This window comes from Leptonotus elevatus, chromosome 15 (assembly GCF_054856555.1).
Source record: "Leptonotus elevatus isolate MCC_2025b chromosome 15, RoL_Lele_1.0, whole genome shotgun sequence".
Taxonomy (NCBI): Eukaryota; Metazoa; Chordata; class Actinopteri; order Syngnathiformes; family Syngnathidae; genus Leptonotus; species Leptonotus elevatus.
Window position 1 is genome coordinate 12444435 of NC_141253.1, and position 13761 is coordinate 12458195.

The 13761-nt window shown below is 38.0% G+C and overlaps 1 protein-coding gene across 1 annotated transcript; it reads right to left on the bottom strand.

Annotated features, from left to right (window-relative positions):
* Positions 1-1924: 1924 nt before the first annotated feature.
* On the bottom strand, positions 1925-13317 carry anxa4 (annexin A4). Its single transcript, XM_086096104.1, has 13 exons — positions 13182-13317; positions 11107-11157; positions 10099-10186; positions 9619-9713; positions 8284-8397; positions 8050-8140; positions 5571-5650; positions 5291-5347; positions 5120-5213; positions 4019-4114; positions 3883-3941; positions 3635-3757; positions 1925-2175 (listed from the first exon to the last, which is right to left on the bottom strand). Exons 2-13 carry the CDS (start codon positions 11113-11115, stop codon positions 2119-2121), a joined length of 963 nt encoding a protein of 320 aa, XP_085952230.1. The 5' UTR covers positions 11116-11157; positions 13182-13317; the 3' UTR covers positions 1925-2118.
* Positions 13318-13761: the final 444 nt, after the last annotated feature.

Consider the following 13761-nt stretch of genomic DNA (forward strand, 5'->3'; position numbering starts at 1 on the left):
TGTATAGCACTTTATATAGTGCTTTAACATTGTATTTTCATTCACCTGCTGATGACACACAATCAGAAGCAATTGTATAAGTACACTTGGTTGCAAGGGCTAAGGGTCGAACCCACAACCTTCAGGTTGAGAGATGACCACCCTACCTCTTGAGCCTGCCATATTGCTGGTTGGTGTTGTGTGATGACACATGCACATATACACTGCAACATGTGCATGCATCACCTGACGTGGCACGGGTGCTAGCGTGGTTGTCTTCTAACCCAGGGTTGTCGGTTCGACACTCTGCTTTTCGTGAGCTTGCTGAAGTGTCCTTCTTAAGCGGGATACTGCCACTTGTCATCAGTACAATATAAAAAAAGTTACTGTGGGGAAACATTAAATTATATATCAGTAGGCTCTTTTAAAATGCTCCAAAATTCTGCTCATAACAACTGAGTTACAAAACATAATTTTTGAGTCAGCTGAATTTTTTTGGAATGAGTGATTCTGTTTAAATGATTCTACAGGGTTTTTTTATATGTTAAATTATTTATTCTTATCAGGACTACTATAGTAGTAGTAGTAGTAGTTTATGAACATTGAAGCATAATAGCAAATAAAGCCTATATATATATATATATATATATATATATATATATAAAACTTAACAATTTCTGATGAATAAAATTGGAGCATAGTTTTAATATCTGCATGAAAATAATAGTAAGAAATTGTTAATTAGTTAATAAAAAAATTTAGTTGATCAAAATTGGGACATATTCTTAAATTTTAATCAATAGCTGCAGGAAAATAATAGTTTAAAAAAGGTTCATATTTAATACATTAAAGTATCGTCTCCAATTAGTTTTTAGTAGTAAACAATAATTATTACATATTTTTTGTTCAATAACGAAATTGGAGCATAGTCTAGATTTGAAATCAACATCTGCAGGAACAAAAATAGCAATTTAAATTAACATTATCATTAATTATTATTCTTATCTGATAATTAGTGCAGTTTTATATTGAAATTGGCATCAGCAGGGGGAAAAATGTAGAAAAAGTAGTGTTGTTTTTATTTTCCTAAAATTTGAGCAAAAAGTAACTTTAAGTTGAAATCATCACCTGAAATAATAGTTTAAAAAAAATAAAGACAATATGGAGCTCATTTGCATGAAGTAAATCAATACAGGTGTCATTTAGTGGGAATTGAACCTACGCACGTTGGAAGTCAGGCGAGTGAACCGCTGCACCATCAGTGACATATTCGGTAATAGTCATCAAATTCAGCCAATTATATGCCTTTTGTTATCAGTTCTTTCAAGCTTAATGACTGACTCCTTTTTTCCGCAACTGACATCTTCATTAAAAAAACATCCATGGCGATGCAAGGCATAACAAAGAGAAATGTGTAGGTTTTCATACCATCGCTCGCACAAAGCGTCAAGGTGATGCATGTTGCAAAGTACAAATGAGTCAGATTTTGCTTTCAGACACAAAAACATGACATTGAGTCTTGTGCTGTCAAACACAAAAGATGCCAATAGTGTCTCCTTTTTGTCTATTTATTTATATATTTTGCTATTCTTGCTTCCAACTTTTCGCAGTTGTGCTGCTGCCCCACAGTGGCAGAAGCAGCTAAGACTACACACCTCGGCTCAGATGGAAGTTTGAGGATAGGGGACCGCCTCCTTGACTTGATTAGAGTATACATTTCACAGTCTAAAATTGCAGATAGGATCCTGTTAATGTAATTGAGGGGCTGACTCAACACATGAAGAATGACTCCCAATTAAACAAATGGACTTGAATGGGCGGTAACAAGACAAGAGGCCGATAACATTTGTCTTTTGTGTCAGTAAAGATGCGGAGGCACATATTAGAACTATTACCACACGTAAATCCTTAAAGACGGGATCGGTAAGAAGAACACTGACATGTGTAAAAGGTCACTGGTCTTTGGTTTAATCGGTCATAGATACAGTAAAACAAGGCACCGTGGTCAGTTGAAGTGGAGAAATGTAAAGGCCATAGAAGATTAGGAAAAGTGAGTCATCCGCACACAAAAGGGCTGACGATGTGCTCCTTAAAGCAACATGTGGATGGCTGATCTCTCTCTGTGTTGTTGTTTTTTTCCTACTCTCCTCCACACAGTTCCAAAAGGATTTTGCGGTAGTCACCAGATGTGTCTCCCTAAGGAAAGAAAGGAGACCAGTGAAGAGGAGGGGAACTGCAGTCAGGCTATTGAAGACAGACAGGTGACACGATTTAAAAAAAATATAGCAATTTAATGGGGGCATAATATATATATAAAAAAAACAAAAAACTTTTTAATGGTTACAAATATAATAATAATAATAATAATAATAATAATAATAATAATAATAATAATAATAATAATAATAATAATAATAATAATAATAATAATAATAATAATAATAAATTAAATAACTACCTAACTAAATAAATAAATATAATTAAGTCTGAAATAGATTCTGATTTCTGAATTTTTACACGGGGCAATTTTTTCATAGACCAGTGCATGTGCAATTGTTGTAAAAATCAGCACATCTTCATTTTTGTGCCGGGGCAAATAGAGTTTACCGCATTTGGGAATTTGGCACTGTGGTGACAGAAAGTAGACTCGACTTTAGACCAGGTGAAACAGTTGTAAATGATGTGTGGGCAAGATAGATAGACAGACTTTTATTTGTTTAAAATTGTCCAAATTCTCTGAATTTAATCTCTTCAACAGTAAATATTCTTAGATTTCTGTAGTCCTTGCAAGAGGCCCCATGTTCAAATCCCGGACGATCCCCCAACGTTATGTTATGTTATGTTTGTGCACTGTCAATTTGAAATGGGGTAGCTGCCACGGACTTGACACATCAGCGTCGTTTCCGGCCACTGATGGCCGCGTTCCAACACTCGGACCCCCACCCCTGCGCCTCCCTACCGCGCCAGGGCTTCTCAACTCTCTGAAATGCTTCGGATAACTGAGACAGACACACTACACACTGGCACCCGTCGGCGGGAACGCGCAACCGAGGGGCACAAAGGCGGAAGCGCAAGAACTAGGACGCGGCCCACACGTCGCAAACAGGAAACGGAAACAAAGCTGATGTGTGGAAACCGGAAGTCCCACCTCCTCTGTGGCATACCCCATAATGTCCTGTTTAAAAAATAATAATAATAATAAAAAAGTATACTTTTTTTTCCTTCTCTGATTCATTGATTAACCTAAAAAATTATAGACAGATTAATCGTTTACTGAAATAATCGTTAGTTGAAGCCCTAATATCATGAAACACTCGCATGTGAACAGGGGTGTATAGACTTTTTATATCCACTGTAGATTAATAGATATAACAAGAGATAGCTAGATAGCCATATCTGGCTAGCTAACTAGCTAGCTAACTAGCTAGCTAACTGGATAGATAGATAGATAGATAGATAGATAGATAGATAGATAGATAGATAGATAGATAGATAGATAGATAGATAGATAGATAGATAGATAGATAGATAGATAGATAGATAGATAGATAGATAGATAGATAGATAGATATTAAGTTAATTCCAGCGTGAGTGTATTGCTGACTGAGTGATTGATTTGGTGATAGGTTGACTGCTTGACGATTGAGTATCTCACCTTAATGAACGAGTGTAGAGACTTGCCATACATCTTCAGGAACTGCGCCTTGATGTCCAACATGTCAATCTCCGCCCTTGACACCATGGTCCTCACGAGCACGCTGTCCGTGGTGCCCAGACCCTGCCCACATGCGCACAATGTCAGCAAACATGTCAGCAAACATGTCAGCAAACATGTCAGCAAACATGTCAGCAAACATGTCAACTTGAATTTTTCATGGTCCCACCGAAGCATGAGCGACTCACCTTCATTGATTTGTACAGACGTTCGGCAAAGAAGGCCTGCTTGTTCCTCATGCATTTCACTGGAGAAAGACAACAGAGTAAATATTTCTGCCTGCCGTCAACACCTGCGGCATTGTTATCGGCGCAAGCGCCTTGCCTATGGCCAGGAAGACGTCCTCCAAGCAACCTGACATCTCCCTCTTGATGCTCTCCTCAATGTCTTTCCCAGAAATCTTCTGGTACTCATCAAACACTGAACAAAAACACAAAGTTGAGGAAAGATAATATAATGAAGTATTCAGCGCTTCACTTTCCCCATGTTACAGACTTATTCCCCCCCAAAAAAGTCCCCTAAAAATTCTACCAAAAATAAAAACCTCTATAATGAGAGAAAGCCATAAGACTAAGCTAAGAAATCACATTGCTAATTAACCTAATTATATATGAATATTTGTACGCATAAAAATTACTCTCAACTTCAAGTGTCCTCCTTTGGGCTCATTGTAAATATCTGCTCTCAAAAAGAAACCTTAAATTCAATTTTAAATAAAAATTTTAAGTGATGCTCTATATGGCAGGTTGGGCCAAACCATTTTAGTATGAGGGCGACTGGGTTTTTAGGATAATGAAATTGAATCGCCTACAGAATATAAAGTTCATTTTATGAATGTATTTTCATTTACATAATTTGATAATTATGTTTGAATAATTTTTGCATGAATGCCATTTTTTAATATGTTCAAATCTCACGTACCCCCCATTTGAGAACCAGTGGTCTACATGAAGCTCCTCAATTCACTTCAACATAATTCCTTGGCAGCAAGATGCCACCAGATGGCGCCAAAGCGATACTGTTATTGCTGTTATTGATTTGGCCTGAGCACAAAAGCAGTAAATATTGTTTCAGCAAAGGTTATAGGTTTAAAAAAAATGCTGTATTTTGGTGATGCACCTTCGCTTTAGCCAGTACAACATCAAGTATTTTAAAATATGATGCCACAAGCTTGGTGCCCTTTTTTTCGTCTCTCTTTGCGGCACCTCTCAAGCTCCATCAAGATGGATGGGGGGCGTGGGGGGTCTGCATAGCCATTTTTCAACAACAAAATGCGGATAAAGTGAAGCGAATAGATTCCAGATTTACTCTAAGCGTCACACGACATATTTGTTGATGAAAGCAGACGTTGAACATGCAAGCCCCCATGACAGGAAGTCAAACAAATCCGCAAAACTTCCCATTTTTACACTTTTTCACAAATACCTCGTAACAGATGCTTCTGGTTCCTGACACAGAGCACAGTCAGGAATTTCACCTCGTCCGTGCCCCATCGAGCCTCGCCCGCCTCGTAGATTTCCTGCAAACGTAGTATTGATACATTTGTATTATGCCATTTTTAAGACAGTTTGTCAAAAGACCGAAATAAATCCTTGCCTTGGCATCCAGCAAAGCCTGGGCCTCGTTCACTGTGTCGCTTTCATCACGTCCGGCCTGAGTAACAAATGCTCTTGTAATTATACTTTCAGTAGAAAATAACTTCACAGTCGAGAGGTTCTGGTTCGAATCTCTACTCTTTCATTCTTTTAATTCCAGACATGTCGAGAACCACATAAACAAAACATTGCATGCAAAATACACACATATTGATTGACCCTATTGAGAACAAGTCTTATAGAAAATGGATGGATGTTTAGTGTGCTGGGGAATATCTTACCGTGAGTAAAGAGACTAAAACCCGCTGCAACATTCCCGACGTGTCTCCACACACGTCGTCCTCCAGGTCCTTCCCATATTCTGGCAGGATAGACAAAATTATATAGATTTGAAAAATGGTGAGTGTTGCTTCTGGATTGATTGTTTTTTTTTTTTTTAAACAACGCAGCCAGAAAAAAAAATGTACGGCACCAAAACAAAATAAAACGTAAAAAAAAAAATATATATCATGACTGAAAGTCAACCTTAAACATTTCTTGACAATCATATGTTATATGTGACCTTATTAGTCTCAACATGACATTCTGATTAATATTACATCTGTGGAATATGAGTTATGCAGCAAAATTATGCCATTTTTTAATCCATCTCAGGGGGCGGCCATTTTGCCACTTGCTGTCGATTTTCTATTTTAAAGGTCCTATAGTATGAAAATGCACTTTAGTGGGGTTTTCTATCAATAATACGCATCCCCGGTCTGTCTACAATCTAACCAGAAAAAAGTCCGTCTGCGACTTCTTTAACTTTTTCCTCCTTTCTAAAATGTGTGCTTCAAATGGGCAGATTAAACTTCCGTGACTTAGTGACGTCAAAAAGACACGGAAATGCACTCGACTCAGCCCCCTCGGGTTAGTGGCACCGCCTCTGGTAAAGGTTTGTCACGCCCACTGAAATTCCAGAACCTCGCTACGCCTTTCTTCCCCCCCCCCCCCTCCTTGCAAATTAGTGATGGCCATGACAGTTCTTTTAAGTGAACTGAATCAGTTTATTAAAAAGAACCGTTCAATAGATTCGTTCATCGAATCGTTCAAATCGTTCGTCCACGCAACCCCCCCCCCCCCAGTTTAACATTTTTGATTTAGCCCTCCTTCCTATCCTTTCTAATAAGAGATGTGCACCTTCTACCACATTACTGGTATTTTTAGTGCCTAAAAGAGATGATAAAGCAGACGGTGGTTGAATAATATGAAGCGGTTGCATATTGTTTTGTCAAGATACAATCCGCGGTGGTTAATTTGCCGTGACCTCGTTGACATGACTTTGTGATGCTAACCGGCCGCTAAGTGGTCTCGACGAGACGGCTTGCACGTTGCGACCGCGCAGTAGCCTAAATGTGCACATTTGTGTTATTCGTAACCTACAAGCATTCACGGCACAATAACCATCGCCTAAACAATCACAAACTAACACTACAACATAATCTCTGTAGCAATGTTATGCTACTTTTTCTTATGGTAAAACGTTATGCCACTTTTCCACATATTAAAATAGTTCTCAAATGTGGAAAAGTCTGTAGTTTCCTTTTCTTTTGCTCCCATGGCCAGTCGTTTCAATTTACAACATTAGCACATGACTACCATGACCAAAATCCTTGAGAGAAGGGCGTGGCCTAGGCGTGGCCTGGTGCATCTATTTACATAAAAGTGACAAAACAGGCTGTTTTGAACAGAGCGGGGTTTTTTTTGACTGATTTATGGACAGCAAAAATATCAGATCCAAAGTCAATTTTGACAAATGCATGTCACAGACATGTCTTTTACACATTTGAAAACGATTTTAGCATGTTGAAAAGGTGAATAATATGAGACCTTTAACTCGTATTCCAATAACATAGTATTAACCAAAATACCGTATTTAGACTAGTGGGGCTGCATAAAACATATTATTGTCAAGAATTTTTTGGGGGGGTTGACTTCCCCTATAAAGGAACAATTGTTAATTTGTGCATTTGGTGTACCTAATGTTGAGGTTAAATTGGCAATAAATAATAGTCACATTTTATTATGTGCTCATAGTTAGGACTTTGGCAATAATAACCAGGATTTTTCCTGTGTACAAAATTCAGAGGCGGCCACCTTCACCTTATTTGCTCACCACCTTCAGCCCAAGTGACTGATAATGAATAAATGCTTTTACATGAATAATAGTCATATTCTTATTGGAACTATTATTCTTATTATTGAAGCATGGAATTATTATATAATGTCTGTAAAAAATTTAAGCAAGTCAGTTGAATTTACAGAATAAATGCACATCATGGCGCATGGTCAGGATTAGGGATGTTCGATAGCACTTTCTTCCCGACCGATACCAACTCTTCAGTAGTCACCACTACTGATACTAAATACAGACACCACTAGTAAATAAAATTCCCCACCCATAAACGAGAGATGATTTTAAAGAAAGACCTAGATATATATCCCAATGTATTATTTTCCCTTAAACTTGCATGAGCTTAATGGCAATTTTGTATTCATATAATTTCTAATTTCTTGTCCCTGATCGTAAAACGGCCGCAGGAGAGTGGCCGCCGTGAGTACCGATACCTTAAAATAAAACTATTGGCACCCATACCGATACCTGGTATCGGTAGTCACCCATCATAGTCAGGATGATACCACCTCAGCCTCAATTTGAGCCAGGATAAAACACTTAACAATACTATTTTAACACTCCTTGATGGCAAAATTGGCACTCACGCTTCTTGTAGAACGCATTGATGGTTTTGATCTCAGGATTAGACCTGGAAGCCAGAACTTCAATGAGGCACGCCTCCTCTGTTCCAGCCCCCTGCCGTCATACAATATACAGTATGTTAAGACAACCCACAGAACGTGTTCTAAGAAAAGAGATCTACAGATCCGATTCATGGTTCAAGTTCAATCTTTTTTACTTTGTTAGCAGTACCAAACTACCAAAAAAGCAACTCTGACCTTTATGGCGGTACTCAGCTCATGAGCGTCGTACACGGGCGCCAGCATGAGCAGGCCCAGCACCACGCTGCAGAAGTTCCCGCTCAGCTCTGACGACAGCTCGTCAGCCAGGTCCTGAGGAGGCGGGGCACAAACCAATTCAAAACACTGCCGGAAATAATACGGCTTTGCATGGCTTTAAATGTTCTGTTTTGTGTTACGAGTGCGATCAACGTGACTCCTGTGGATGGAAAGAAATGGGTGTGGCGCCAAACATTTTTACTAGGTAACCTACACACACTCATGATCTTAGATCTTTGTTTTAACAGTGCGACAATAACCATATCCCACCGCCCTATTCATGGTTGCCTTTTTTTCCCCATCTGGAATCCATTTGAGCAATACTTCTTAACTCATTCACTGCCATTGACGGCTATAGACGTCAAAAATTCATTTGAACCATTTCTATTAGTTTAACTTTTTTTTCACTTTTGTTAACAAGAGTATGAAAACCTAGGAAAAAAAATATTGTACATTTAGACCAGATATAAAATTTGTGATTAGTCACGAGTTCACTATTGACGCCCTAATTTTTTTTTTTTTTGAAAAAATATTATTTGTTTCTTTCTTTTTGAAAAAATATTATTTTTTTCTTTCTTTTTGAAAAAAGATTATTTAAAAAAAGAAAAGAAAAGATTATTAAAAATTAGGTCGTCAGTTGTCAATTGTAATTAATCGTATGACTTCAATAGTTAACTCATGATTAATCACAAATTTTATATCTGGTTTAAATGTACAATATTTTTTTCCCTAGGTTTTCATACACTTGTTAACAAAAGTGGGGAAAAAAATGTAAAACTAATAGAAATAGTTCAAATGATTTTTTTACGTTTACAGCCGTCAATGGCAGTGAATGAGTTAATATGAGAGACATTGAAAATAAATTGCACCTTTTTCCTGATCTGGTGCATGAATAGTCACCACAGTATGACACTTCCCCAATCTTGCCACAGCACCACAGTCTAATCATTATCTCAACATCAACATGACAAATGTCACTTCTTATCGATTCTACAGCATGGTGCGTTGCTCTCTCCTGCAGATCACACAGAACTCTCACTGTTCACTTTCCTGTTCTCGTATCCATTTCTGCTTCTTTGAGCTAATGATCAACAGTCACGTTAACAGCGCCATGGCAACAAAACCAGAGTCTGCTTTGCATGTAGAAAAAATGCACCACACGGGGAATTAAGATGTGAATACATCTGTTTTCCAACTCTCCAGCTGCCTCATTTTGTTTCTTTCTATAATTAGGATGGGGGGGGGGGGTAAAGACACCATTTTGTTCACTCTCACCTTCCCCACCGCCTGTTTGAAGGCCTCCTTGATGCGTTGCCTCTGGGCGATGGTGCGGTGGGCTAATATCTCAATGATGACAGCCTCGTCAGTGCCTGCGAGACATTTTCTTCCGTTAAAAAGTAAGACTGATTATTTTCAGTGTTCCAATGTGAGGCATCCGTCTCGTGATTTGGTCACAATCAGGGAAAAGCAAGTTAGCCTCCACACAAAAAGCATCTGTTTGGAAGAGAGTCAGGGGAGGGCGATTAAGCTTGCTAACGAAATCAACATTCCCGTTCCCAGTCGGCGATAGAAACACGATTGTGGCCTCAATGTATAGCTGTCAAAACACACACGCAAATAAGGCAAAGCACGAGGACATCAGCGTGAATGGGCAATAAATAAAGAGAACCTGAGCAAGATGGAATTTTTTACTTTCCCCAAAGAGTAGGAGGAGTTGTTTGTTTTTCCATGGAGACACTATTTTGTGAGACTCACCAGCTCCTTTCATTGCCTCGCGGAGTTTCTGGGCGTCTGCCTCTGGGTCGAACCCAGACGCCTCGGTCACTGTTCCACGGTTTCCAATCTGGTTGTTAAAAAAAAAGAGAAAAGGAAATCAGTCAAGAATGTGGCGGAAAACTCGTGTACGAGAGAGAGTGGGGAAATGCAGAAATTTGAATTGACAAAGTACTTTCTTGTAATCTTTTAAAGTTGCTTTATGTAAGTTTTTTAAAAGAATATCATTAAATTATGCACCGAGAAAATAAGGACCTTGGTAGTCAACCGATTAAAAAATTGACTTTTGATGATGACTAGAACTCGACCATTGCAGAAAATCGTCCGCTTAAGGTAATTTTAAGGTCATTTTCTGCCTTTCTTCTTTTGTTGTTGGACATGTTGGTTACTTTTTGAACGTTTTCTTTTCTGTCTTTTCTATTCAATTCGCCGAAATTTTGGGCATTTCTTCCATTTGGACATTATGTGGTCACGTTTTGGACATTTTAAGGATTTTTTTTTTTTTTTTTACTTTCATCTACCTTTCGTCTTTCTAAAAAATTTGGATTCTGACATTTTTGGAACATTTACTTATTCACTTTTTTATTTAATTAATAATTCATATAAATAATATTTTCTCTCAAAAATGTTTTTAAAAAAAAATTGCCACTATTCTTTTTGTTTTTTTAGAGATCCATAGGGAGTCACAGGAGAGAGACTAAAGAGCCACATGCGGCTCCCGAGCCGCAGGTTGCAAACGCCTGTCTTAATCTAACTACTGCCTCGGTAGCCAAGTTTGCATTTTAAGTATAACTTGCTTTTCACAATTAGGTGTTAAAGTGCATATTACACGTTATTGCATCTGCTATGAATTTTAAAAATAAAGGTGACAGGAACAGGCCTTTTTTCCTCATTGTTTGCAAGAAAGGATAGTACAACAACCGTATTTCAATGTATAGCCCTATTCAACAAAAATACAAAAAATAAAAAACAAAAAAGTACTAGACTTACCGCTGCCATAGTGAGATGAATAAAGATGTCTTTAGCGGAGTTAAGGGAAAGCTGCAAAATAACGTGGCTCGGTTAATAACATGGAAGCTGTAGCATCAGGTTGTATTGTTGATGGCGGCCCTCATTAACCCCCATCTTAATAATGCATGTGCTTCATCGTGCCATGGAGGCTCTCGTTCACACACATTTGCCTGTTGACGAGCTTTCTCGCATCCTGGCTAATCCCATTAAGAGTTGTGTTGTTCTTTTGTTTGAACACACATGTAATTAGATTAACCGCGCTGCACAGCTGACTGTTTCCTGCCTGCGTGGATCATCTTACACGCTGAAATGGCCGCATTATGTCCACCTCTGGTTGTTTGGAGATCTAATTTAATTTAGTGTATCCGTCCATCCATTTTGTATCGTGCTCGGTAGGGGTGTCCCTATCGCACTTTTTTGGCATCCGAGTCCGAGCCTTTGGATTTAGTAACTAACCAGGTCGTGATCAGATATCTCAGCAATACACACAAAAAAAAAGAGTGTGCATCCAAATTGTCTCAGATTAATATACAAATGTACACATAGATATGTGTTATACATAAATGTGTATATGTTGTGTCATTACATATTTTACTTATATCCAATTAAAGTCCACAGTTTAATTATATTTTTATTTGCTTAAAATTTTAATTTTACTTATTACACTTCCTATATGCCCAATCATGGGGTCTAATTCAATTTAATATTAATGTCATTGTTTTATTTTTAAATTTAATTAAGTGTTTTATTTAATGTACTGTATATGTTTACTGAATACTGCCTCTACACAATCACAGGGCATGGTTCAATATGAATGTTTTTTATGGTTTTTTTTTAATTTACGTTATTTTATTGATGACAATCCCTCCACCAAGTCACAGGATATCATTGAATTGAATTTACTTTTTAATACTGATTTTAATCTAGCCATCCATCCAGCTATGTTCAATAATACCAATTATCCTTATTCCATCAAGGGCAAACTCTACAAGATAAACATTAAGTGATCAAACATGCATATACTCTTAACATACATGACCTACTGTATACATAACAGTAGGGCCCGGGGGCTGCCACTGAATATATTTGAGACAATGTGTGTCGTCATCACACATTTGACTCCTTTAAAGTGTGTAAATACACGCATGGGTGTGTGTTTGCTGTTCTACTACTACTACTATGACTGCTATTGTTCAGTGAATTTCCATCCTTCCATCCATTTTTGTAAGGCGCTTGTGCTCATTAGGGTCACAGGTGAGCTGGAGCCTATCGCAGCTGACTTGGGGGGGGGGGGGGTCGCGAAGGTGGGATACGCTCTGGTAATTGCAAGGCACATATTGATACATTTCAGACAAAGGTCAATTTAAAGTCTTCAATAAACCTCACATGCATGTTTTGGAATGTGGGAGGAAGCATGGAGAGGACATGCAAACTTCACATTTGGAAGGCTGGAGATTTGAACCTAAAACCTCATGACTGAAAGGCAAGGAAGTTTACCATTTTCACTGTACTTCTCTTTATTTCAAACATGCATTAATTCGGTCATAAACAATCTTGTATCACTATTTGTGGAGCACAATGGTGTGTGTGTAGATTTTGTAGCCTGCATCTTTAACAGCTTACGTAATTATGCTGCAATTATAACAACTATAAGAACGAGAACAAACACAGCACACTCAAGTAAATAAGATCATATAAAGCATCTGATTTTAGTCATGTGTCAGTGATCATACAACAATACTGTAGTACTTGCCAAGAATTGAGCAACTGGATTGGAAAAATTGATGCATGCACAAACCAAACTTTATATTAACTTCCCAACTCCAAAAGTCATTACTGTAATAAAACCGGAGTTGCATAGTCGTGACATGTTGGCCGAGATTTAAAAAAAGCAACCGTTAACTTGTAATAAAATTGGGCACACCCAGAAGTGACCGAGTTCCCCCCACCCGTGTCGCAGTCTCAAGTCTATTGCGTCAAATTTAAAATACCGTAAAAAGTGTTATATATTGCTCTAAACACTTATCTCATCGCAAATGGTACAAAAACCCTACCTGTGTCGGTGACCGTGACGTCTGTGCGTAGGCCAAAAAAACAGCGTAAACCAGGAAACTAAAGGTTTTTATCACTCAGCTGGCCTCAAGTCCCACCTACTCTGGTGTTGCTTTTTTTTTTTTTTGCAAGCGCATTCATGTTAGGCTGATGCATTCATGTACCACAGAAAAACGGGAAGTTATGGGTTTCCACTTTCGCTATTTCACAATATCGACAAACGTTTCTTATTAATGCCATATGTATTCAATAACTTATGGAAATTATAAACTCATAACACTGTTGCATTCATCATTTAAAATACATTTGGCCATTTTAATTACTTTGAAGTAACCAAAAGCTTTGCTACTAATGCTGCTATTTTGGTACCCGTCTATATTTGCATTTAAATACATCAAGTGGAAGTATAAATTGTTTTTATTAACATATATATGTAATTGAGCTAGTAATTAAGCACGGGGACGAGAGAGAAAACAATTATCATTGGCGTTTTTTGGTCTCACCCATTCGTCTTGAACGCCGCATATGACCACATACTCGATGAGGGAGGAGAGACTGCAGCTGCGTTCACTGCACTACATT